Below are 27603 nucleotides of genomic sequence, written 5' to 3'. Positions count from 1 at the left end.
GAAGCATCAGACAAAAAGACCCAAATTGGGAGGTATTGTACAAAATCACTGCCTTATAATCTGCAAACGTGTCAAGTAATGAAAGTCAAAGAAAGATGACAAAATTTTTCCAAATTGAAGAAAACTAGAGACGAGACATGACAACAAAATGCAACGTGTGATTTTGGACTGGATCCCCTTGCTATAAAGGATATTATTGGGACAACTGGTGACACTCAAATGGGGTCTGAAGATTAGATGATCATAATGTATCAATTATAATTTCCTGATTTGGGTGGTTATTCAGGAGAATGTCTTTGCTCACAGGAAATACACACTGAAGTATTTAAAGTATTCAGTGATGATGGAACATAGGGTTGACAGCTCTCTAGTGGTTCAGGAAGAAAAACAGAAGTTCTTTGTACCACTCATAAATTTTCTGTAAAGTGGAGTTCGTTTCAAATTTTTTAAGAAAAGTTTTAAACAACAAACAACAGAACAACATGGGTAACCATTGTTTGTACAATTATCTTGTATATCCATGTTCTCCTTTTTAAAATTTTTTTTATTTTTTGGCTTTTAAAAAATTTTTATTTTATATTGGAGCATAGTTTTCTCCTTTTTCTTTTTTTTTTTTTTAAAACCATCAGTGATGTAGGTCTTTATGTTTCTTAAGATGAGCAGTACTTTTTGAGCTTGTTCTGTTTGGAACACCTATATTGACTCTTCAAGAATACGTGGTGAAGGGAGCCTCTGAGTTGCCCCACACTAGGCAACATCCTATCTCTCTAGGCTCATCCTTCAAGAAGCATCAGCTCTAAGAGAATATGGGACTGATGAGGAGGAAAATGTCAAGGAGGAGCTCAACTCCTTGCATAGTAATGGAAACGGGATCCAAGGCTGAAGAAATCGATATGGGGGCCGCTACTTAGTAAAGCATTGAAGCAGGGATGGCTGAGCTCCCACAAGGTCAGGTTCACTGTGTCATACAAATCTAGGGGAAATGAGACAGAAAGCAAAAGGAGAGTTCGTTCTAACTTCTGAAGATATTACCTTGTACTTGTGCCCTAAGTTATCTGTGAGCTTTTCCTTGAAATTTTATCATGATGGTTATAAACACAAGTACTGTCTTTGTGAATCATCTTTATTTTTAAATTTTGGCTAACAATCCACTCAAGTGTCTTTGACATGTTTAAAGCAATTTGTTTCACAAATACACAAGTTAGAAAAGATTGAGACGATGGAAAGGAAGTAATGGAGACAGTGTGTCATTTTCTATCACTTGGAAATATGTTGCACAAATAAAAAAAAGTTGTTTGATGGAAAATGTCACCCTAGCTGTCTCCACTTCTTCATTTCCATCATTTTAGTCAGAAAAACACTGCCTTTGTCTAGTTAATTGCTTCAGAATACCAGGGGCTCTTGTCTACCCTGTGCACTAATTTTCCGGTGAAAATACCATATACGTCAACCTAACTTTGAGATGTTGGACCTCTAACGTGGCTTGTCCCTTTGGGAGCCAGTTATGGGGCTGAGAGGGAAAGCTATTTTGTCTTTTTATTTTCCCAGTCAAGGAAACAGGACTTGAAATAGCATTAGTTCTTGCAAGTCCAAATGGAAAGCATGACACCTTCATTGGAAGAGTTGATAACGTTGTGCTGATGACTGCTTTCCAAAAAAATCCAGCACGTGTGTTTCTCCCCAGGTCACACCATAGTGAGAAGTGCTGCACACACTTCATTTAGCTGCTGGACTCCTGGACACCTCAGGCCCCAAAGATACTCATTCTATGATGTCTGTTTTAGTCTGCGGGGGCTGCTTTAGTAAAACACCACTCACTGGGTGGTTTAAATAACAGACGTTCATTTCTCACAGTTCTGGAGGCTGGGAAGTCCAAGATCAAGTTTTCTTGCTGTGTTCTCACGTGGTGGGGGAGAGAGAGAGCTCTGGTCTCTCTTCCTCCTCTTAAAAGTATACAAATTCCATCATGGGGCCATACCCTCATGACCTCGTCTAAACCTAATTATTCCCGAAAGGTGCCACGTCCAAACACCGACACTTGTGAATTTGGGGACCAAAACATTCAATCCATAGCAATGTCTCATCCCTCTTCTCCATCCCCTCTCCCTTACTAAAGGCCTTTCAGTTGTCCTGGCTATACCTTAACCCATCCCCTCATACCTGGTCTCTTCCCTCAAGGAGGAATCAGTGGAATTCAGATCCTGATTACTGGCTGGTCCTAATATTCCTGACCTGGCGCTGGACCTGGGATCTTAAAAAGTCTTGGAAGGATACAGGGTCCACTGAATGGGAACTGAAGACAGGAACCCATCCTCCTCTCCAAGCTGATACAATGAATGGAATTCAGCTATGGTAATTTATTCATTTGAGATGTTAGGGAATTATTTTCATAGTGAGTAAATATAGAGGTGAGAGGAAGTACAATGTCTTATCAGATATTAAAACTTAAGCAAGAGTGGATTTGTTAGACTCTTGCCATTAGCTGTTAGCTAAGACCAGTTCCCTGGATGAGTGGTCAAAGGCTTTTTTATGGGGTGCAGTGTGGAGCTGTTTGGTGCCATAAGCCCAGAGGAAGTCCCAGCATAAGGGTTTCTGAGCCACTCAGTGGGTAATGCAAAATTCTTGATACATTTGGCAGACACTGCCTCAGTTCCCCCATATGCATAAGGTAGACTATAATTGTGACTACCTTGTATGTCTAAACTGTGCACACTGAGAATGATCACACACCTGGCTTCCACGCTGGCCAAGCCACCTTGATGGGACTCTGGCCTATTTATTCCCCTATTTGTTCCAAGTTGCTTTCAGTGCCCACCCTGTCGAGTCCTAGTCTTCTCCCAGGCGATCTGATTGAACATCCAGCTAATTCAAGGCTGCCGCCCCTACCCAGAACCCTGAAGGGTTAGAGTACTGTAGCAATACCCTGCACAGCCCCCAAACCGAGAGCAGGAGAGAGGCTTAGCTCTTGTCTGCTGGAGGGCAAAGGTGGTCACCTTGCTCAGTCCCCTCGGGTAGCTTGCATCTCTTTGCTCCTGCAGCGAGGAGGAGCAGAGGTGCCCATACTGTGCCCCTGGTGGCTCGCTGGGGCCCGCTTCCAGCTCTGTGCCGGCTTCTTCTTCCCTTGCCTTGCCTCATCCTGGGTGGCTGTCTCTGCTTGACCTCACCTATGCTGGATGAACTCACTGTCCCCAGTCTGCACTTCCGAAGCTAGATCAACACTACACCCCACTCAGTCCAATGATCTCGGCTACTTTTCTTCTCTTGAAATGGATTTTCTGTGCCCTGTTTGGACACTGATCCCAACTGTTAGCATCGTGAGATTGCTCCCTGTCCCCCTGTATGTTCCTCTAGCTGTCTAGTAGCTTCCTCTCACCTCAGCTCTGATTTAACAATCGTATCCAAGGTTGCCCAGCTTACGCTTCTTTTCCTAGCATCCCATCTAGTTAGTCACCTTCCCTCTCAAAAGTGTCCTGGTTTGGAGGACAAACTACAGGCTTACCCATGGAGCTCCATCAGACCCTGGTCTGGCCTTGGGCAAAAGTATATTTGATCCCTCTGTTGGGCATGGATAGTTCCCAGATCTGTAAACTGAGTGGGCAAAGTGATGGCTAAGATTCCTTCCAGCACCCTAACATTTCTGTTCTGTGATTCTGTGATATATACCAAGCTTTGGATTGCTTCACCTTTAACAATGAGCAGAGGCACCCAGTAAAGCATTTAGAGAGGCGTGCTTTTCAGAGCAGCCAGTCCTAAGTGGATGCTGGGCAGTTACTCCCGGGCACTTCTCCTCTTTGGCTCTCAGTTTTTGCCTTGAATGTAAACACAACCCTCGGCATCTTCATTCAACTCATGGTACCCTCCTCTCCTGCATCTCTCTATGTCTGACTCCCCAGGGTTTTCGTCTTTTCTCTCAAAACTTGTTCTTGGACGATGCATCTCACCTCTTTAGGACACCGCCCTCTGCAGAGTGTCGGAGAGTTATTCTTCAAAGCCAAGCTGTGCAAATTCACAAACAGGGGTCAGTTGGGTAGTATTATCTACCCTCATGGAGCATTTTCATTTTGTTAGGGGAGCTTCGGATGTTATGTGTTAATTCAGAGAAGTGACTACAATGGAGGAATTCAACACGCTGTTGCTGGAATACCTCTCACGTCTCATCATAGAGACTATTGCCTCTCTACCTGGCTGTAGACTTGGCAGGCGGCAATCTGATGTTCATCAACACGTGGCTGGTGAACGTAATGTGTGAATGAATGAATGAGACTGAAAATTTGTTTTTATTACAACCCATCTTATTATCAGTCTACACATTACTGCCCTGAAGCCTTTGCTTTTTAAGTATATTTGGTTTCACAAAGTGTGAGAATCTGTTCATCTCCAGGTTAGCAGGAAAGCAGGGATAATAGATCTCTTCTCTCCACTTTCCCCACAGGCATTTCTGATGAATAGATAAAGGGGGTGGATATCATTCAAGTCTCTCTTGATCTGTCACGAGCACAGAGACCTACACCATTTATCGAGCCCCCTTTAAACTGTTCTTGAAAACTAATGGTGACTTAATTGCATTTGATCATGTTAATGAGATTCTGATCTTTGACAAAAGATAGTTTTTCAGGGCTCGTGTTTTAATCTGACATGATGAAATGGATTGTTTAGGAAGCGTGACGATTTTGCTGCGTGGAGAATCCAGATGCCACCCCGACACACGCAGAGAACCTGAGCTCTGAATCCTAGTTAGTGAAGACTCGTTCCATAAAAGGTGGGAGCATCCTTTATGGGATGGCCAGAGTAGGTCTCCCACACCACTGCAATCTCCATAAAACTCCAGGAGCCTCAAGAATGAGTGGTGCCCAAACCCCAAACGTAGCTGCGAGATTTGATTCAGTTAAGGATTCCTTTCTCATTAGAAATATGTATCCATCGGCAGAACAATAAGCTCTTGGACTTCCAAGAAGGCCTTCCTCCCAGCCTGGAGCGTGCACATTTCCTATCCCTCTTGTGAAATTCCCAGTTCCTCAGGATCCATCTCAAGGACTACTTGCCTTGTCCCGAGACCTTAGCTTTCAACTCTAACCTAGGTCCCTCCTGACTGCCCAGCATAGTGACTACCTGTCTCTAGTACACATTTCTAGTAGATAATTGTATCAGTTCAGCACTTGATTATATACTGTATAGTGATATTCGTTTACTGTTTGTGGACTTCTTCTCACTCCAGCTATAGTAAGCTCTTTAAAGACATGAATAGTGTCTTAAATCCCCCATCTCACACAGTGCCAGACACAGCAGAGGTTTCTGCATCAGAAATTCACTGGACCAGAGATGAGGTGAGATGTTATAAAGGCACCGTAACAGAAGTGGAAAGGAGGTAGATAGGAACCTGAAGAAGCCACAGCAAGACTCCCCGAAGCACATCCAACAGTACAGCAGAGGAACCTCTAAATGGCTAAGCTAGGCTTCAGCCAGAGATGCGACAAAGCATTTACAGCATCCAGCCCAGCTCCCTGAAGCCTGAGGAAACACCTACAGGCAGATACAAAAATTGCTGTACCCACCTCCTGAGGGTAATTTGCATTATTCTCCTAACTAAATGAGAAATATCAAAATGTTCATCCACGGGACAGTGTGCATGTATGTATGAGAGAGAGAACAAGCGCAGGAGAGAAACAGACAGAAATGGAAGTAAGAGAAATTATAAGAAAGGGCAGAAAAGATCAGAAGGGCTGAGATAATGAGAAGAAAGAAAAGTTGGAAAGGATAGTAAAAGAGAGGTACAGCGATTTATAGCCTGTCTTATGGTCGTCTAATACCTGTCTGGTTTGGCTGCTGTTATAGTAATGTTTTATGAAAGTTATACTTCCTTAAGGAACACTATAAACATTTAGCTTTCCTATACAGTTGCAATATTCCAAATACGCCTGGTAAGCGGGTGATCTTATTAGCAAGCAGCTATCACTAAGGAGTTCCAAGAGCTTTCCAGTTGTTCCCTCGCCGGTTCTTACAACGTGCTCGCGGAGTAACGAGATGGCACAGATTATGAATAATTTGTCCACTTTCATCCTTTCTTCAGTGGGTTTTAATTTCAATCAGTTGCTCTCTCTTTTCACGGACTGGAGACTTAAGACCAAGGGACAACAGTGGACACATTCATTTTCACTAAATGATTTTTTCACCCACCTTTGTCACCCCCAACTTCACAAACTGCAAGAACTTCTTAGAATTTATGTGGAAAAGCCAGAGGATGCCCACCCACTATAATCCCTGGGTTCAGAGCACGAGTTCTGGTAGAGTACAGCTCCAGTTATGCGATGCTAATTAGCCAAGGTTACGAATTCTAATAAGTGAAAGAGGTTAATGTGAGACACAAGTATGGAGATAGAACAGAGAGAGGAGCTAGGGTGAAGGCAAATTCGGGGAATAAAAAAGAGAGGGAGAAAGGAGGGCGGAAGTCAGGAATCTGTGAGGTTTCTCATTGCAACATCCATTGTCCTTTATATGTGCTCCCCAGAGCACACTACATGTGATGACACACACTGACAACTCTGGTACCCTCAGGATACTGAGCTTTGCTGAGAAACTCAAGCTCTGTAGGATGGGATTGGGTCACAAGGCAGGGAAAGGGGGCTCCCTGTAGGTCTCTGGCACTAGAATGTGCCTGGCAATCCCTCCTACTTTGAGACTAAACAGCCTCTGTCACTTCAGCTAGAACTGCGGGCAAATAATTCTGGGCAGAACTTGGTCTATGGTTTGTCAGGGTTCCTATTTGACTAATTAAGCTGTCAGCGTGGATATTGCAGACACTGGAGAGTTTTGTTTGGAGGTTCAGTGACTGTTATCTTTTCTTGCTGCCAGGAGAGAAAAGACAGAGAGCAGTGGTCTCCTCTTGGCCTTTTTGACAGCCTTTTCTTATTTAGTAATAGTCCTTCCCTGGAGAGCCTCCCCCAAGCCCGCTGGTGCTAAGGTCCTTAGGGGCTATAACCCTAAAGGAGAGAGATGGCAGTCTTCTTCCATTGCCCTCCCTTCAGACCCAAGATGGGGTGGGGAGTTACAGAGGGCATATTAGTCATGGAGAGCTTGATCCCACAGAAAGCTGCTCAAAGAGTCTGGCTAGGCTGGTACCTCAGCAAATGTCTTCATTTACAGGGGGAACAGTCAGGAAGATCAGAGCAGAACAAATGAATTAATCCACGAAACAATGTAACTAGGATTAATTCTGTGCTTTTACTTGACAATGTATTTGTTCTCTTTTAAAGGGCCAAGGTGGACAGGCCACTGGGCTAAGATTCTGATGGTCTGTGGGGAGGCAAGGACAGGAGACCTCCCCTTCACTGCACCATCCTGGGTGAATCATTCACTCCCTGTGAATTTTGTTTTCCAGATGTTCAATGAGGTTTATTCCAACCTCCCACTTCCCAGTTTTGTTGTGAGAATGAAAATGTGCTTTCATGTATGTTATCTCCTATAATCCATGAATAGTTGTTTGAAGTATTATAATCCCTTTTTTGTTCAGGTGAGAAAACAGTCACTGAGGGGGTTAAGTGAGACCACCACTGTTCTAAGTGGTGGAACTAGGATGCCGACTGGGGTCTTCCTGACTCCAAATCATCCCCCCTCCACTGCACTACCTCCCAGCCCTTTTATCAAATGAGCTGTCATCCCTGAAATGACTCCAAAGAGCCAGCAACTACAGCATATACTGTGCTTCCTCAGACCAAAGTGCATTACTTTACTATAGGTGAGTCTTATTTGACTATGCAAAGAAAAACACCACCAATTTTACTAGAGGAAAAATCATTCATAACGATGCTTACACATTTACCTTGTCATCTATTAGTAAGATTTCAAGTCTCTTACTTATGTCCCCAACAATGATCTCAGACCTCCAGTTTATCTTCCTTACCCTGCCACAGTAATCTAAAAATTAAAAACTTAGATCTTTTAAATCTCTGCTTAAAACTCTTCCATAGAGGCTCCTGGCTACTTATAGAATAACATCTAAACTCCTTATCTAGGTGTACAAGATTGTCAATATGTTTCCAAGTTTTCTTTCTCCACTGACATTTCCCATTTTTTTCCCATTCCACTGGGTCAACCTCTCCTCATCCTTTGATACCCAGCTCAAATAGCATTTGCCAGGGGTCTCTACCAACTAGCCGCATGGTCAATCTCTCTCTCCAAGGTGCTTTCCAGGTGTTTTGTCCAAGAGGCTGCATTGAACTCAACCTCTAGTGTTCAGACTATCCTCTCCAGACTCTTCGAGGGCAAAGGATAAACGTATCTTACTACTTTCATACCAATGCAGTGCTTTGCACATGCAAGGTTATCAATAAAAGCTCAGTAAACACATTCAAAAGGAAAGTAAACTGGCTTCGTGGTAAAAAGAAGCCAAATAAAAATCTGGAAAATAAATATATAAATATAAGAAAGGAAAGTAATCATTTTTGAAAAGTTACTGAATACAAATGCCAAATTGATAGGGTTATTTTAATGTTGGCACAAAAGGTGTCAAAAACAAAAAAACAGATATTATGCTAAGTTACCATAGCACATTGACTACAAATGCATGCAAGTTCCATCATCCACTCTTCTCAGTGTTCTGCAGAACAAAGGTAATTTGCAACTGTAGTTTGGCATTTCCTACAGTGAGCTCTGCCTTTTACTAAAGGGTATCATAACAATAAAATATGGTGGAGTAGTGTCTGCGCTACTGGGACAGTTAGGCTAAAGAAGATTCTCTTTTTGACTTTGTACCCCCTCAGAGCCTTTAATATACTAATGTGTGTTGGAGCTCTCCAAGAAGAGGCAGGAAACACAGCGTGACCCAAATACATTTGACCACAGAACTTTTTTTTTCAAGGAACATCACACATGACAGGTGTTCATAGAGAGCACACTCTGGGTAACACTGTCCTAGATTCTTAGATGCCATTATCTGTCACTTCATAGAAGCACTTAAGAACGAACACGCTGATCATCGATGCACAAACACACAGCAACAAAAATCTGAAATGACATCCTATATCAGTGTTGCTTCAGAATAATGAAACAGGTAGCCCATTTTCATCAAAATCCTGCATAAAATAGTGGAAAGAGCACAGGCTAGGAAATTTCTCTACATCTTTCGAGCTGTATGACTTGGGGCAAGACATTTGTCAGCAGAGAAACTGTGCTGTGTCTGTGACAGCCAGGGATGGTGATTTTACCTGGACTTTCTGAAACATAAGTCCACAGGGGTGCTTAGATATGATGCTCTCAGATATGAGAGATGGTCCTTTTCCTCCCTAAGCTCCTGTAGCACCTGCTCACCTCCTAGGTCTTTGATAAAGTTGAGGTCATCAGGCATGATAGTCAGTTTCCGATCCCTCCACCTAATATACTGACACGCACCCTACCTCTTTTCCAACACCCTCAGAAGATAAAGTCTTCTTCTGCTGTGTCTTCCCCTCATCCAAGCCACTTGACGCTATGCTTCTATTTTTTCCAGCATTCTCCTGAATCTTCAGGATTCTTCCTCCACTGGCTTCTTCCCTTCTGCCTACATACAAGTTCAAGTACCTCCAGTCCTAAAACAGACACCCAAGACAAAATACCCCTCTTCTTACTCACATTCTTCTCCAGATATCATCTAAATTTTCTTCTCTTCCAAAAAGATTAAACAATTTCCTCTTTAAACACCTAATTCTCTTGGATTTAGTGGCACTGCACTTCCCTGATGGCCCTTCTACTTATCTGATCACGCGGTCTTTGTCTCCTCCAGGAGTGTCAGCTCCTGGACTGACTCCCTAAAAGTTGATTTTCCCCAAGATTTAAAGCCTCCGTCCACCTCTCACTTGATTTATGTTTTCTGAATGATCTTGCCCATCTATGTATGTATGATACCCAAATTTCCGTATATCCAACTCAAACTTCTTCCCTAAGCTTCAGATTGATATATGGGACCATCTATTGGACATATTTACCTGCAAGTCCCTCAAGTACTTCAAACACAGAGGATCAAACAGAATCTCATTTATATCACTACTGTTTCACTGGCAGAGGTCCTATGCGTTGTGATTAGGAGAGAATGCCTGGGCTCGAATTACAGCCCTAGCACTTTCCAGACGTGACCTTGGGTAAGTTCCTTAATCACTGCAAAGATGGAGATAACTACAGTCCAATGCCCAGAGGGGTGTGTGAAGAGTTAAATGGGCAGTACGTGGCACCTCTGCTCGGTACCCTGTGCCAGTAGGTGAGCTGTCAATGGGAGCCACTAGCGTCATTATCACGTCCCACACTCAGTTTTTCTCTCCTGAATTCCTTCCATTCCTTATCTCGTCTGGGAGTGCTGGCACCTATCACCAGCAGCACACAAGCCAGCAACCTGGGAGCTGTGGCTGACTATCCTCCCAGTAACTCCATGAAGACTACCAGTCACAAGTCCAGTAGATTTTTCTCTCCTAAACGTTTCTCAAATCCCACCTCTCCTCTCCATCTCTACAACCACTGCCTGAATCCAGGCTCTCACCGTCTCTCCTTTGAGCACCTTCTCTCCAGTCTCAAACCCTCTAAATAAGAATCGTTCATGTCACTCCCATCCTGAATACACAGCAGTCTGACACCCCAGCTGGCTTTAGATAGACACCACTCAAGAAATAGGTGAAATAGAAATATTGAAGTCTTGCGGCCACTTCAGTGTCTTAATGGGGTTAATAATGCAGAGTATATGCAGCTGATGTGGTCCTATTAACGCTTGGGCATGTGATGACTGTACCCATGAATGACCTCCATCATTGTGCTCAGAAAAGCCTGCACTTTTGGACTCCCAGGTTTGCACAGCTGGAAGGGACTTCTAGCACACACCACTGGGTGTCTACCAGCATCCATGCTTAGCTCCCCTTGTCCCTCTCTGAGGAGACTGGAAAAATGAACTACTTTCACAGCTCCTCTTACAGGTAAGGGTAACAAATGAGACATCAATAGTTTGCTGGGGCTTCTGGGAAAACTTTGCTCTTCTGATGAGAGGGGCAGGCTTTGCTGATACCATCCTTCCCCTCTTCTTTCTGAGGTACCCAGAAATATGAACCTGACACTGTGGGAGCCATTGAGGGACTGAAGAAAAAGGTCAAGAGAATGTCTGAGGTGCTGGCCCCAACATCCCTGTGCTCCCGTAATGGGACTCCAGGGAGGAAGGAACTTGCCCGAGCCACTCTGGAGGGCTCACTGGGTAGGGGAAGTCTGTTGTTTTGAGGCGGGGAGAGCTGGTAAGGAAGATAGCTGCAAATTCTTTCCTTGGAATGACTGCCTCAAAGACATATCACACAAGTAGGGAGCCTGTGCTAAAGTAACAGCAAATTAACACCACAAGCTGTTCTAGGTTTTCACAGCCCCAGCTACGGGTTAAGGAAACCTGTAATTAACAGCTCTGCCCCATGCCTTCCATGATTTGTCATGGCTGCAGGCTCAGGGGTGGAAAGAGAGAAAAGGCCCCACAGATGACCAGGCACATTTTCTAGTCACACCCACCTCCTCAAGTTCATTAACACCTCCCACATAACTCACAGAGATAGCGGTGCACGGCCAGCAACTAATGAACGCAGTTATCAAAGCGCTGAGAGCGTCTGTAGCACAAGCTAGTGAGGCCCTGGCAGAGGAAAGCCAGTAGCTCCCTGTTCACATTCTCTGCTCCGAGAACCCAGTGTACGATGGTTAAATCTGGGACCACCCGAGAGGCTATTTACTTGAATATTTACAAAGAAAGAAGCTTGATTTGAAGGCAGAATCACATATAAATAAGTCCCATGACCCTAGGTTCTGAGGACAGTCACAGAAGAAAACTCCAGGGTATTAAGACATCCCAGCTCATCTTATATATAGTCACAGGGAAAGACAAAAGAACAATAACAAAGAAATGCAGACTGGAAGCAAATAAGTGTGGTTATTTTCTCCATAGTTTTAATACGACGATAGGTCTCTCTATTCAATAGTTAGATTCTTTAAGAGTAGTGCATAAATTGGTCTTTGTTGATAAATCTAACCGTGTTATAAACACCCTAAAATAAATATTTGAAGAGACTTTTATGTGTCCTTCATTTTTTTACAAAGTATTCTCTTTTCTGTTTTTTAAATCACTTTTTCACATTCTAGGTTTCTTGAAACTGAGGTACACCCACATATCCAAACATTTGCACTGAATTTCATTTCCAGTTCACATTCGACAGTTACCTCTTCTCATTAGAGCAATTACGTTTTTTAAAGATTGAAGCAGAGTCGATCTACAATATTGTGTTAGTTTCAGGTGTATAGCAGAGTGATTCGGTATTTTTGCAGATTATACTCCATTAAATGTTATTACATGATAATGGGTATAATTCCCTCTGCTATACAGTAGGACCTTGTTTGCTTATCTATTTTATATATAGTAATTTGTATCTGTTAATCCCATACTCCTGGTTTGTCTCTTCCCCCTTCTTTCTCCCCTTTGGTAACCACAAGTTTTTTTCTATGTCCGTGAGTCTGTTTCTGTTTTGTATATACATTCATTTGTATTATTTTTTAGATTCTACATATAAAATGATATCATATAGTATTTGTCTTTCTCTGTCTGGTTTATTTCATTAGCATAACATTCTCTAGGTCCACCCATGTAGCTGCAAACGGTAGTATTTCATTGTTTTATGGCTAATATTCCATTGTTTGTATATACCACATCTTAATCTAATCATCTGTTGATGGGCATTTGGGTTGCTTCCATGTCTTAGCTATTGTAAACAGTCCTGCTATGAGCACTAGGGTGTGTTTATCTTTTCTAATTAGTGTTTTGGGGTTCTTTAAAGATATATACTCAGGAGTGGAATTGCTGGATCACATGGTAGTTCTATTTTTAGTTTTTTTGTTTTTTTGTTTGTATGTTTTAAGCAAACTCCGTACTATTTTCCATAGTGGCTATACCAATTTACACTCTCACCAACAGTGTAGGAGGGTTCCCTTTTCTCCACATCCTCTTCAACGTTTGTTATTTGTAGATTTTTGATGTTAGCCATTCTGACAGGTGTGAGATAATGCCTCATTTTGGTTTTGATTTGCATATCTCTAATAACTAGGGATGTTGAGCATCTTTTCATGTACCTATTGGCAGTCTGTATATCTTCTTTGGAAAAATGGCTATTCAAGTCTCCTGCCATTTTTGATTGGATTGTGGGGGGGTTTTTTTGACATTGAGTTTTATGAGATATTCTGTTTTTAAAAATACATAGATTGTTTTATCTCCAAGGCAAATATGCTATGCTTCCCCTCCCCCACCTTTCGGTTAAAGGAACAAAAGTAGTACTATGTCTTTTTATAAAAAGAGAAGACTTTAAATGCTTACTGTAGTGGATTCTGTGGTCTGCTACCCAGACCTTTTGTGTTTAGGACAGAGGCATCCTTGCCCCGACGCTGGGAACGCTGGTGGCTCACAGCTCTCATTGAACTGCTCTCATGGGTTTACCCTCAGCCATGGAGACCCAACTACACTAATTTTTCCCTCCCTGGGGGTAGCTTGTAGCCAATGACCATCAATGCTAGAGTATAAATGACCCATGCCCTTGCCCCAAGACTGGACAACTCTAAAGATACAATCCAGCTCTAGAGCTCACCATGGGATCCACTGAAACATCTGTTCATTGGAGTTCAACCCCACTCTCTGCCCAACACTGATCCCTTCACTCCCACACTGATGTTGACCCTGAGAGTGCTCCCCAGTAAACTCGTTCCACACAAATCTCCTTCTTAGAGTTTGTTTCCTGGAAACCCAATCTAAGACATTCATCTTATTCTTCCGAAGACTTTCCTTATTCTAGTTATTTTATGAATGGGTGTGGGAGAAGATCTGAGACCTCAGCCAAGTCCAGTTCAGGGACAAAGCTTCCCTGTCCTCTTCTCACTGCCCGAAATATTTGGCTATAAAGGTGAAGGTAAAAATTCCCATTAAGTTGGAACAAAACTATGGGTATTTACTGACATGCATGGAGTGATCCTTTTACTAAAAATGTGTCAAGGACATTTTAATCATATCTAGTCCAAACAAGCATGTACATGCACACACATATATACAAAAGAAAGATAAATGAACTTAGGGAAAGAAATAAAAATAAATTTTCATCATATTTTAAAATATTGTTTAAAAATTATCTGTGGATTCTTCTCTCACCTGAAGTACCCATTATTAAAAAAATATTAACAATAAGAGTCTGCTCCCTAAATTAAATTGGAGTTATTTCACTTTGCCTAACACACAGGAACAGTAATTTCGTTTTCCCTTTTCTTTTCGCACAACTGGGATAACAAATAATTCTGTGTAGAACCCAAGCACTGCGCTGATGTTGTTTATTCTGACTCTCAGGGATCTCTTTTCTCCTCTCCCCCTTCTATTCTGTCTTCAACCAATTTCCCCACATTTATATACAAATTTGCATTGTAAATTCAAGTAAGCACAAACCATGTTCCTCAAGTGATCGGTGGCCATAGATATTTTTCCCAAGGAAGTATTTTTAGCTTTAATTTTATTACATTTAATTTCTTTATATTTATTCCCACAGGTCAATGATTTTACATAGATGCCTCCATGTAATCATATCATGGTCACTTTTTTTCTCCCTTTCTTGCTTGGTTCCCTGTCCTTTTGCTTCTCTTGCCTTTATTTTGGCAGTATTTCCAACATGGAACCCGTATCAACACCAGTGTGTGTGCTTCATATTCTTTTCTGAACTCACAGTACTGATCTATGCACATGTACATTTACACACACATGTATAGAAGATCTTATGTACAGCCTTCTACATTTTGTTTTCTCACTCACTACCTCTCTTAAAGTCATCTGGCATGGGTCAAATTCACAGTCTATTATGTGACTATATCACAGTATTTTCAACCATTCCACTGTTGAGAGTTGTTTACTTTTAGGGTTTTATTTGTCACCATACACAACGCTGCAGTAAATAATACCCACTTTTTAAAAGTGGATTTTAAGATTTTAGATATCATTGGTATAGATTTTTAAGACTGGAATTGCTAGGTCAAAGCTCATATGTATTTCTAATATTAACAGATATGCCAAATTGCTTTCTAAAAACCTTATTAAATTACACATATATCAGCCCTGTATGCTTTTCTCTACGTACACATTAACATTTTATGCCAATTGTATTCACTTTTATTTATACCAGATTTTTCCTGATTAGGCAAATAATATGTTGATGTTCGGCATTATATCAGACCCGTCTTAGAGCATAGAGTGGTCCAGGGGTTGGATGTAATCCCAGCTCCAGCCAACTGTTAAAGTATGATTCCAGAAAATAACACAACGATACCTTACCCTTCCTCCATTATGACCCATGGTATCATGACTGTCATGAATAAGGCTTGCACGAGGCACTCACCAATGACATATTCCACCCTGAAGAGGTCCCTCCTAGGGTTGTAGGGACGATTGAAGTCGATCTGGATGTAGAAAGACTGTCCTCTACGTACAATCAGCTTGTTGTTGCTGTATTTGTCGGTGTGGTGATCCACTTTGTTGCTGTCCCATCTCTCCTTGAACAGGTGAACACCCGTAACATTAAGGTAGTCTATACACAAAGAAAACAATCAAGAGAAACCATTGAGTAACTTTGGTTTAAACACAAACTCGAAAAACAAGACTATTTTCCTGAAGACGCAAGGTAGTAAGGTTTATTAGATAAAACTCTATACAGGGGGCTGGTAGATTTGGGAGCCAGTCTTGTGACATCCTTGTTTTCAAAGGAGATTTTTTTAAAAGCATTTTCCCCTTCTGATCTCATCTCAGACCACACGGCACTCACTTTGGGATAATAAAGCTGTGTTGATAATGCCTATCCATAGGTCTAGATACAGAGGAACTAGCACCTGAGTTCAAGGCTTCACTTCCGAGTCTCACGTTGGTTTTCGTTATGTCAGGTGCTTCCCACAATGACTACAGCCTCCACACGTTGGGATAAGCAGGGGATGCCACTTCAATTTTCTTAGCTTTAAAAAGGGAGGAATCAAATCTGACAAAGCCTGCAAGGGATGTTCTAAGGACAAAGTTGATCATCAGTCCAAAATTCTCCTCTTACTTCAGGAAAGGTCAACCCACAGCCCCCTTCTTTAATTCTAAAACTAGATCTTGTCCTTCAAAGGCAGGAAACAGAGGGAACAGGCATGGAGGAAGGATACCAGCATTCCTATGAGGTAGGGTGGATTGTTTCCACTTTGCACATGCTGAAACAAGACTCAATTTCCCTGGCTACTAAACAACCAATCTGGAAGCAAACCCTGGTGTGACGCCGAAATCTACAGGCTTTTCCTCTGATTTTTGGAATCGGGAGTGTAAATGTCAGTTATATATTTACCTGAGACACGATAGCACTGGATAAAAGTTAGATCTCCTCTTGCTTTTTTCCCATTCCCTCTGCAAATGATCACTGAATGTGAAGGTAACTCTAACTACCCGTCTACACTGCAGTTTAGAAGATCTAGTCTAAAGACAGATTTCTGTGTATGCATTTGGAGTTCTAAAGGGACACTGGAGAGAGAATGCTGGGCGAGGTGGCGGGTGTGCACTGGCCTCTTGCCTTCCCTCCCTTTTCCTGACCTTGACTGTTGCATGGTTTGTCCTCATGGCTGTGAACTCAGTGTACATAGAGAGCTGGGGCTTCACCCTGAAAGGGCTCAGTGATTTCCTCTGCTTTTACACAGGAATCCTGTGCAGGACCCCTGGTGCTCTCTGGCCTCATTTTTTCTCATAGGCAAAATGGAGAAATTGGGTTCATTAAGGTACTCTATAGGTCTAAAGTCTAGGAGTCCCTGCAACACCCTTGATGAATTCAAAGTCCAGGTAATCCTGAGTTTGAATCTCAGGTCTCATAATTACTTAGGTAAGGGATGTTGCCTCTCAGAAGCTGAGTTTTCTCACCTTTAAAATGAAGGTACTAATATCTTGAGAATTTCTACAAAGATTCAATGACCTAACAGCGCAATGGGTCTGACTCTGGGCCTGGTGCATAGTGGGACCAGAGGCTTCCTTTGAGCTTGCTGACTATGAACTGTCATGGCGCCACTTCTTACATGGTGCTCAATGGACTATCCTGACTGCAACATTATAGCAAACAGAAAGTGCAAGATGCAATTTTATTTTTGCTTCTCTCAGAACCCTGTAGTTCATGGTCCCCTGAGGGGCAGTTTCCTTCCATTATGCTGGGATGTGAAGATGTTTATTTCTATAGCTCTCTCTTCCAAGCTGCCTTCCTCCTAAGTTCTCTGGTCTTATTAAGGTCACACTCCCCAGTGCTAAACCAGCTTCAGAAAGAGCTGGAGAATCATAAACGTCCCAACTGAGAAGAGCCTTAGTAATCAACTCAGCTGGCCCTCTTTCTTAGCACCATGACTTTTAATAATGTTTTGTTTTAGTTTTTAAAAATGTCTAGAAACCTAACTCCTCAGAAAAGGGTTTAATCAGCTCTCCATTCATCAGCACCAATGGAAGGAATGTACCGATACTGCACTGTCACAGGATCTCAGAGGGCAAAGGTACTTTCTGGACCATCTGGTAGACCTGCTATGTATTGCACGAAACATCGCCATGAAAATCCTAGTACTTAGGCTTTTAGCCTCCATCTGAACAGGGAACCCACTCTCTTGTAAAGCAAACAGGCCATTTTTAAACCACCCAATTATTTGAAAAATCCTTATAAGATGAACTGGCATCTTTTTCCCTGTAATTTTTCTAACCATAGATCCTGGTTCCAACTTCTGCATAAATATAGAATACGCTCTATTCATTTCATCTGGCACTCTTTTGGTATATGAAGACTATTGTTAGGGTTCCTCTGAGTAAAACATTCTCCACATCTTCAACTGTTCTTTAAGAAATTATTTCCAGACCTTCTACCCATTACTGTGTTCTGAAATATACATATTCCATTCTACGTATTTCTCTTATAGCGTTTTTCCTAGAATTAAGTACATCACTCTGGTTTTTCCAATGAAAACCAATGAGACCACTGCATCTTTCAAAATAAATAGCATATTTCTATGATTTCAGTCCAAGATACCATTCGTGTTTTGAATACTCTTTTTTTTTTGCGGTTCACGGGCCTCTCGCCGCTGTGACCTCCCCCGCCGCGGAGCACAGGCTCCGGACGCGCAGGCTTAGCAGCCACGGCTCACGGGCTCAGCCGCTCCGCGGCATGTGGGATCCTCCCGGACCGGGACACGAACCCGTGTCCACTGCATCGGCAGGTGGACTCTCAACCACTGCGCCACCAGGGAAGCCCCATAGTTTTTATATTGGGTTTATATTGGGTAACATCTTAGGGAAAAATCCGAACGAACTTTTTTGCCACCCCAACTAGGTTTTTCATGGTGAGAACAAATATATATATATATATATACTAAATATATATTAAGAGTTTGTTTTAAAATAATGTAGTCTACATTACTGTGCATTTGACAACGTTTAATTCAAAACATGGAATTTTTTAAATGTTATCTCTTCTAAGTGCCCTTTACCTTTTCTATTGCAATGTCGCGCTAAGTCAACGCCTTCAGGAAGGAAAAAGAAATCATAGGAAATCACAGTGGTACCCTTCGTAGGGAGAAGCTAAGTCAATGATAAGTAAAATTTCCTAAATAAGCTCTTAAAAATTCATATTAAAATAATTTAATCTAAGAGAAACATTTCATTTAAAAAATAAAACGAGGGTGGGAGGAATTGGGAGATTGGGATTGACACATATACACTATCAATATTATGTATAAAATAGATAACTAATGAGAACCTAGTAAATAGCACAGGAAACTCTACTTAATGCACTGTGGTGACCTAAATAGGAAAGAAATCCAAAAGAGAGGGGATATATATATATATATAATATATGTATAGCTGATTAATTTTGCTGTACAGCCGAAGCTAACACAACATTGTAAAGCAACTATACTTCAATAAAAATTAATTTAAAAAAAGAATAAAACTTGATTAAGCTATGGAAGATTAAAAGCTACACTGAGAGGTGGCAAGTTTAAAGAAACAATGTTCTAGACTGTAGCCAAATGTGTAACACGTACAGAAGGGTAATAGGATAGGCAGGGGCGTTACTGTTTGGACGGAGAAGAAAATGGCAGCCATGTTGCCCTCTCTCCAGTGTAATCTCCCAATAGGTCTGTGGAGTTACTAAGGGTTACCCCAAGTCTTACGGGATGAGGTGAGGTCCCCAACACCACTGAATAAATACCTTTTCGTCCATTGTTCATGGAGAGTCGCCCACAGATCAAGTATTTGGTTCTTATAATACCTGATAATCTCAAGGACTCTATACAGATGGTGTCATAAGATATGATCATAGGCATAAAAATATCATAGTTCTTTTTCTTGTCCATTGCTCCTTCCCATGTAGCCGGCACTCAGTAAACATTTTCTAAGCTGGAATATTGATTTTTGCTTTGTTTATTGGCTTAACAGGTCATAGTTTAGGTTGAAAGAGCCTTCTCATCACCCAGGCTCCATTCGCCACAAACAGGAAAGGAATTTGCTTCTCCCTGTCCAAGCCCAGTTCCTCGCAGAACAGAACAGAACAGAGCAGCTCATTGCTAAGCTACCTTTTCTTTGGGGGGGGGTTTGAGAGAGATATTGTAGCTGGAAACTTCGCAGCTTGCTCTTTCAAAGTGACAGCTTTCAAAAGTCTACCTAACGCAACTTAGCTTAATTCCAAAACATCAGAAAATGGACTGCTAAAGAAAAAATCTCTCCTCATGAGCCAGCTGCCTCCCTGTCTTCGTACCCTTCCCCTAATATGAAAAAAGTGGATTAAAAGTGGACTATTTTCACCTTAGCTGGTAAAGATATTCTTCAGAGAATGATTATACCTGTCACAGATGGAACCTTTAAATAAGTTAAATGTTTAGGTTCATATCCTAGGAATTCCCTAGTGAACTGAGATCTCCATGCAATCTTTAGTAATATTATTACCAAACTATAGGTGTAAATACTGTCCATGAGGAGGTAGGTCTGTTTATTGTGAAAACAACAGGGTGAAGTTTCCTTTCTCATATTCCTTTTGGACACCCAGAATTTTAAACTTTCATTAATTTGAATCATTAAAAACATTTTCTTAAACAGCTTATTGTTTTCAACTGTTGCTATTAAAATGTCCTGTACTCTGTATAAGAAATGCTCAGCAGAAGCTAGAATGAGAGAAATAAGTCTAACACCTTCTCCAGGGACTAAAATCCCTCTATATTTCTATTTCTCTATTGGTCTATTTCTCCTCTAGCCGGAAGTATCTCAACAGCCTCCAAATGTGTCTCCTTCTCTCCATTTTCTCCTCACTATTATTTTTATAAACATAATTCTGATTATGTCATTTGCTATTTAGAATCCTTTGCAAGTCCCCTGCATCTGCAGGAGGAAAGGTAAGGTCTTCAACGCCTGTTATGATGGGATCCCTGCTTACTTTTCTCAGGCTCGTCTCCCCTCTCTTGTCCTCACTACTTGACATACACTGTGCTCTCTGCTAGAAATGCCCCTCCAGGCACTTGTCTGCCCGGGGCACTCCTACCTATCGTCTAAGACCTAACTCAGGTGTCCTGTATTTACGAAACCTTCCTCGCCTTCTTTCCCACTCCACCGACACCCCAGAGAGAGATTGGTATCGTTCCTGACACAATCATTAAACATTTTCCCACAAATCAAGTGGAAAGTGTGAACTGGTTCTATACGGCATCGTTTCTTAATCATACATTGAAGGCCTTTTTTATTCTTTCAATAACCTCGACTCGAGAGGTTTACTCGGCACAAAGGCGAGATGGATGACTAATTAGTCAGTTAGTTGATTTCGTTCTGACGTGGAGTCATGGGAGGGAGGAGACGATCAGAAAGGCACAGACCCCATTACCCTGAAAAATGCTAGATCCCACTTGCATTTGATTTTTTTTATAGATCTAGCTTGCTTTCCAGTTTGAATTCAAATTGCATTAGACCTGCCAAATGAGTATTATAATTACTACTGCAAATTGATCACCTACTGTTAGTAACACAGAGTCAAACCAGCCCAAGAATATAAGGTTATCTTCCCGAACATCTCCTGCTAAAATAACCTTCGAGACCAGGAAGCCTCTAGAGAGATTTTCAGAAACACCAAATGAGCATGCAAAACATTAGAGATGGATGCAAATCCAAACAATCTGAGGGGATTTTCAGATATTTTTCTCGGCTACAATTGAGTTCAAAGGGGGCATTAAGGATCCCTAAAAACACAGGAGGACATCAAACACCTCCATGGACTGGCTGGTCCCATCTCCGGGGATCCACTGTCACCTCAACTATCTCAATGTTTCTTAAATATCATCCCGCCACACGGGAGGAACCTTACGTACGTTTGTACATTTTGAAATACAGGCAAAAATAATTCTTAACCAAATATTCACTGAAGTTGTGAATTAAAGGTATTACACACACTCAATATATATTATATACATCGATTGCCACAAGACGATTCAAAGGGAAAAATCTGGCATTTTCCCTCTCTTGCCTCTCTGCCCTTCTCAGTCAATCTCACAAGAGTAGCTTGCTCACGGGACACTCTGGAAAGCTTCCATGTAACAAATGTGGAGAGTTTGTCTTAGGGCTTTGTTATTCTGGAAGCAGTCATCCTCAGGCAAGATCACGGAGGTACAAGCCCTCCCCTAGTGGCCACTGAGGAAACTGCAAGAAGATGGCACTTAAACCCACGTGATTAGGTCTTAGCAGGGACTTGGGGACAACTTGAAAGACTTAGTCCCAGGACACCCACTTTTAGTACAATTAAACAGAGATTTGAAATGTGAAGGATAACTGGGAAATGGACCTCCTTGATCACGACAGTGTTCTTTTTCTTCTGTTCTACTCATCGGGGACTTACTGCTATACTTCCTGGGTTCAGAGGTCCTATCTTCAGAGCATGTAGCACTTAGCTCTTCTGTATGAGAACTACGAAATGGATGCGCGTTTAAGAAACCTGGAACCTGTTAATAATAATAAGGTTACAATGACTCTAGGGTTGATGAGTCATTAATTTCTCAAGGGATTGATTTTTCACTGGACACACCTTCCTATACCAGGGCCTGTATTAAGTACCCCAGAATGTCACTTGGATTGTGGACACATATGACTGCCAAGCAAATAATGACTGATCTTTCAAAATAATTCAGTTCAAACTAACTCCCCACCTCTGCCTCCAAAAATAAGTAACCAAAAAACCAGTATCCCAGATTTTTAAAGAGTGTCCTACCTGCTCAAGTTCTTTGGCAGTTTTCTTACTGGCAACATTTTGGTCCATTTTAATTCTATGGGGGCTGCAGGCTTGCACATATTCCCCTTAGAATCAAGGTTCCCTTGGGGGGGGGGTTCCTGACCTTGCAGAGGTATGATAATCGGCACATTCTGAATCAATGAGCATGTATTGATTGGGTATTCTCACAGCCACTGGTCATTTGATCCTCACGGCAACTGTGAAGTAGGTATTGCTCCCGTTTTGCTGATAGGGAAACTGAGGCTCAGAACACTTACATGACTTTCTGGGGGTCCCAGGGTGAGCAAATGGCAGATGTGGGACAGGACCCCGGGTCTTTTGAGTCCTGGACCAGGGGACACTTTGCTACACCTCACTGCCTCAGTGGTGCCTCCCATTTCTCCTGTGCCCCTTTCTCTTTCTGCTCCCCCCGCAACTTCTTCCAGCACTTTGCCCCCCTCTCCTGGGTCCCAGAGTCTTCTCTGCTAGAGGGGAATTTTGCTAGAAAACTGAATACACCAAGATAACTTGCTTGGTAATTTGACATCTGTACACTTTCCAATTTTATTTGCATTTAAAAAGAAAGAAGGAAGGAAGGAAGGAAGGAAGGAAGGAAGGAAGGAAGGGAGGGAGGGAGGAAGGGAGGGAGGAAGGGAGGAAGGAAGGGAGGGAGGAAGGGAGGAAGGAAGGGAGGGGGGAAGACTCCTAGACTGAGAAGTGAAGGAGTGAACACTAAGTGCTTACGTTGGTTTCCGTTTCCCAGCCTATAACATGGGGATTTAGATGAGTTGACTAGCAAGTCCTTTAAAACTCATTTCTGTGGTTCTAATGGTGGCGTCTTAGACGGTGCAGCAGCTAGTAGGGACAGAGCTCAGAACTCCAAGTTCACACCTTGTCTTGGCCCCTCGACTCAACTGAAGATGCCCTTCAGTTCCGTGAGGCCCCTGCTCCCAGTTTGGATGGTACCCCACGGGTGGTACTGGTTATCTCTCTGTCTTCACAATTGGATATCACACCGTCCAGACATGATGCTAACACAGTCAAACTTGCCCACCAGACCCAGGCTGTTCTCTGACTTCCTGGGTTTGTTCGTAATCAACATTGTCCTTTCCCTTGGCTTTCAACCTCTGGTCTCTTTCGGACAAGGCAGATTAACCACACACCACAGGGTGATCGTGGGCACCTACCCCTACAAGTGGGTGTTTACCCCCCAGTGAAAGCATACACAGAGCCCCTCAGGAGAAAAGTGGGTTTGGGTACACGAGTGCAACTGACAAAATGTGCTCCCCGCTGGATGCCATTCAGGGACGTGAGTCTGAATGTCCCTGCCATGGCCCAAGGGAGCGGTGTCTGTGTCACCAAGCCACTGCTGGTAACTGGGCCCTGTCACAGCTGACAGGGCTGAGTGGAGGTCAGCGGCTGGCGGCTGCTCCCAGAGCAGGTCCCTCCGGATGGGCGGAGACAAAAGCAGGGGAAGTCGCTCGCCTCACCTGCCCCCCAGCCTGCTCTGGAGAGAAGCAGAGGGCTTCCATCTCCATTACCATCAGGGTCCAGCATCTCTCACCAGCTGAGACTCACAGCGATGGGTGTGGGGACGGGGCAGGAAGGAGGTGTGAGCTAGACAATCACAAAAGCCACAGTGTTTTGGAAGTGGCAACTTACAGCTAGAGAACATTCTTAAAAACAAAACAGTAGGGCTGGAAGAGGACTCAGCTAATGCCCTTGTTTTGCAGAGGTGACTTCCTTGAGATTACAAAGCCATTAAGTGGCAGAACTGGGACAAGAATCCTGGCCTTTGGTGCTTTTACCACTCAAAAGAGGGTTTGGGAGGCCTTTCTTTAAAACCAGAGACTGGTGGTGGACCAGTTTTTGTGGGAGCTCGGTGGAGACAGAGGGCGCTGAGCCGGCACCCGCAGGGAACGCCGGCCGTGGCGGCCCAGGAGGTGACTGTACCTTGCCGGTTGAAGCCCCGGGGCACCAGGCCATGAAGCTCCATGGTGGGGGGATCATTCTCTGATGCGTTGGAGGTGTTGGGGGGGACGGCTCTCCTGCCTCCAAAGGTGGCCCCCGAGGACTCCGACATTCTCAGCCTCACAGGCTCCTTGGGGGGAGAAAAGGAGGCACGGAAAGGAAAGTGAAGCCAGTTGCATTTGTGATAAGGACCCAAAAACAGGGAGACGCGTCTGTCTGTGATGACTCTGGAGCAACACATTTTGAGTTTCACATAAATGAACCCTGAGATGTGGCAGGAAGGATGAGTCTAATGATGGAGTACTGTTCCCCAAGGATCTCGGGGAGATTTCGTGTTTGTCAAAACATACGGAAAGCAGAAGAAAGAGGGCTTATTTGAAGAGATGAAAAATGTAAAAGATTTTGGAAAGCAGGGTCTTTTTCTCATTCCCCCTAAAGGCAATCTCTTGAAAGAAACGTTTGCTATCCTATGCAGGTACCTCTGCCCATTTTATATAGACTTATGGGGCCGACGTCACTATAAGAATAAACTCATACACCCGTGTCCAGATCAGTGGCATCCTCTCAGGCATTCACGTCTGCAACTTAATCCAGCCAATATTTATCGAGGGCCCCCCATGCGTTCTGGGCACTTGGGGTACATCGGAGAACAAAACAGGAGAATGCTTGCATTGAAAGCTTCCGGTCTAGGCGGGGTACGGATGAGCCCACCAAGACTCTTAAGTGAACTCGCTCGGTAGGGTGTGAGAAGGTGGTCGCTGCTTCGGAGTCAGGACCACAGGAGGCGGGGCGAGGGCAGGGAGATTTGGGGTAGGTGAGGCAGAGGCCACTGCAATATTAAATAGGGCTGCAAATAGCCCGCTCGCTGAACTTACTGGGTCAGCTAACGCTGCCCTTGCTCCAAGCCCGCTTCCCCTCCCTTTGGAGTTTGTACAGACAAACCACCAGTCTAATCACCGCACGTCCCGTCGGGGTCTTGTTGACCAACAGACCAGATGAAGCGAGACCTTGTTTCTGGCCCCAATGAAGCTTTCCCCTTGATCACCTGGGTTACCCAGTCACGACTCTGTTTCTTCGGCTGTTTTCCGCACCCTCAGAAGACGAGAAGTAGCCCTTACAGAGGCGAGGGGAGTAGACTGTCCCAGAAAAGTGTGGAGCAAAAATGGAGCACAGCTGGAGCCACTTCCTAAGGCACTGGGGCTTGGAAGCAGACAGTAGCGTTTGGAAGTGTAAAGTCTGGGTGGGTATCCAGAAATACCTGCGGTCAGATTTACAGGCTCTAGTGGGTTAAGGGGTGGGGGCAGGGGAGAGAGAAGGGTTAAGGACAGAGAGAAGGCAGGAAAAAGCCTTCCTCTGGTGGGGAGTGGCTGGGGTGGGCTGCAGGGCTGCTAGCGGAGGGGAATGTTTGGACAGAGCGGTGCGGTGGCCCGTTGGGAGAGAGAACCATTAAAGCAGAGACTGGGGCGCCCCAGGTGCTGCCCGGGTGCAGGCCAGGCTGGGTGAGCGCAGGTGGGCAGAAGCGCCCCCTTCTTGTCAGGTCTGGGCTGGGGTAGGTGCTCCAATTCGGCTGCCTGCGGCTGGGGGAATGGGGTGCCAGCGATGGAGAGCGGAGCTGGACCACTCGCAGTGCCAGCCAAGCAGGTGTTCTTACCTGGCCCTGCCTACCCCCTTCTGCAACCTTCTGCATCCTCTCTCCATAGTCCGCTCCCCTGAAGAAAGGGGTGGGGCTGTCCTTTGGGGGAGCACCCCAGGTGCCCCTTGGTGACCCTTTTCAGGCAGCAGCGCCTTTAGGGAAGCTTCCTGGGATGCCTGAGAGAAGGCCTGCTCGGAAGTGGGGCTGGGTAGATGCGGAGTAAGGGGCGAAACGGAACTGGACCGCTAGGGCCGCTTCCGATACCCGCTCCCCCGCACTCCGGGCACCAACTGACGGATCGGCCCGGAAACCCAGGGGCAGGAGGTGGACGCAGGGCTGCGGGATGCCCCGGCAGAAGGGGCGGCTGCTTACCTGCGGTCCCCTCCCGAGGTGTCCCAGCGCAGGCTGGCTCTGGGCGTCTCTGGTTGCTGTTATTCTGGCATGACCGCCCCCCACCCCCGGCCCCCCTTTCTCCCAGTTTCCAACCTGGTGGCTGGGAGCCCCGGGCAGAGTGCCCTGCAGTGCCCGGCAGACTCCGCCCCCTTCCCCTCTCCCACTTTGGTCAGAAGGCTGGGAAGGAGGGGTCTTCCTGCACAAGGGAACGTTTTCGCCCTCCAGGATTCCGAGGGCGGCTGGTGCGGTTTGGCAGGAGGGAGGGTCTGCCCTCCTACAGACAAGTCACGGACAGCTGTGACCATGCACAGCAAGGAACGTGTCCTTGTTGGGTAAATACAGCTGAGGGGCATGGGCTACATTCCTGGACCATCCACAGAGCCTCGCCACCATCTAACCACAAGATTTCCTGCCCGGGGTGGGGGTGGGGGGATGCCCAGCTGGAGGGAAGATGAGTAAATACCTTTAAGAGTGTTACAAAAATTAGAAAATGACATTTCTTTTTTCTGAAAACCATTTTGGTTTCTTTTCAACTAATAGAAGAAAAAGAAAAGAAAAATTTCCTTCTAAAATTTTCCATACTTTCTTTTCCTCTGAGTCTTTATATCTCTATAGACTCCTATTTCCAGTCGTGGCTATCTCTAACCTTCTTTACTGTCTCCGTATTTCCGACCCTGTCACTTGATCTAATTTACTAGGGAAAAAAACGATGCCACTGTTTAAGAATTCTCTCAGTTTTTTGCTACCAAATCTATGCACTCGCCTGCAAACTTACCCGTCTTTTCCCTGTTTCTTCTTATTACTACAGTAGAAAGGTTCCCACCTTGTCCATGGCCAAGTGTGCTGTGTCCCCCCTTTGCCTGTGTTCCCCGTCACCTTCTTCAGGGCCTTGCTGCGCGGCTTCTCCACTCTCCCTCCTGTACCTTCAGGCTCCCTGTCTCTAGCAGTTCCCTCCCATCAGCATGTATTCAACTTCAAGTCTCTTTAGTATTTTAAGAAACCCTTGCTCAACCCACATCCCCCAGCTATCGTTCCTTCTCTCCCCTCTTCGTTGCAAGCTTCTGCCCCCATCATTCTACGGAAACTGTAGTTCAGGGTCATCCATGGCCTGTGCTAGATCCAAAGGACAGGATCCAGTTCCCATCTACTTAACCTTTGGAGGCGCTGAACTCTGTTGCCCACACTTGCCTTGAAGGTCTTTCCCCCAGGCCTCTGAGAGATGCGCTCTCTGGAGTTCCTCCATATGCTACACAGGCTCCCTTGATAATTTCAGCAACCACCATGATTTCAGTTTCCATCCTGACTTCTGCCACATCTAGGTCTTTAGTC

The 27603-nt window shown here is 44.1% G+C and overlaps 1 protein-coding gene across 3 annotated transcripts in view; it reads right to left on the bottom strand.

Annotated features, from left to right (window-relative positions):
• The window catches only part of F13A1 (coagulation factor XIII A chain), a 137480-nt gene extending 111179 nt beyond the window's left edge, over positions 1-26301 (bottom strand). The window contains exons 1-3 of one of the 3 annotated variants that reach the window (XM_024738487.1): positions 26254-26301; positions 24231-24378; positions 15393-15581 (exon numbers count right to left, since the gene is read on the bottom strand). In XM_024738487.1, the coding sequence (XP_024594255.1) occupies positions 15393-15581; positions 24231-24360 (319 nt within the window). In that variant the 5' untranslated portion in view covers positions 24361-24378; positions 26254-26301. Of the gene's footprint in view, positions 1-15392; positions 15582-24230; positions 24379-25293; positions 25430-25899; positions 25931-26253 lie in introns of those variants that run through there. The other 2 variants (XM_024738478.1, XM_024738492.1) reach the window with 2 other exon arrangements.
• Positions 26302-27603: the final 1302 nt, after the last annotated feature.

The sequence above is a fragment of the Neophocaena asiaeorientalis genome, unplaced genomic scaffold (genome assembly GCF_003031525.2).
Source record: "Neophocaena asiaeorientalis asiaeorientalis breed wild unplaced genomic scaffold, Neophocaena_asiaeorientalis_V1.1 scaffold307, whole genome shotgun sequence".
NCBI classification, from domain to species: domain Eukaryota; kingdom Metazoa; phylum Chordata; class Mammalia; order Artiodactyla; family Phocoenidae; genus Neophocaena; species Neophocaena asiaeorientalis.
The sequence above is the reverse complement of the archived record's forward strand: the minus strand, read 5'-3'. Positions and strand labels throughout refer to the sequence as shown.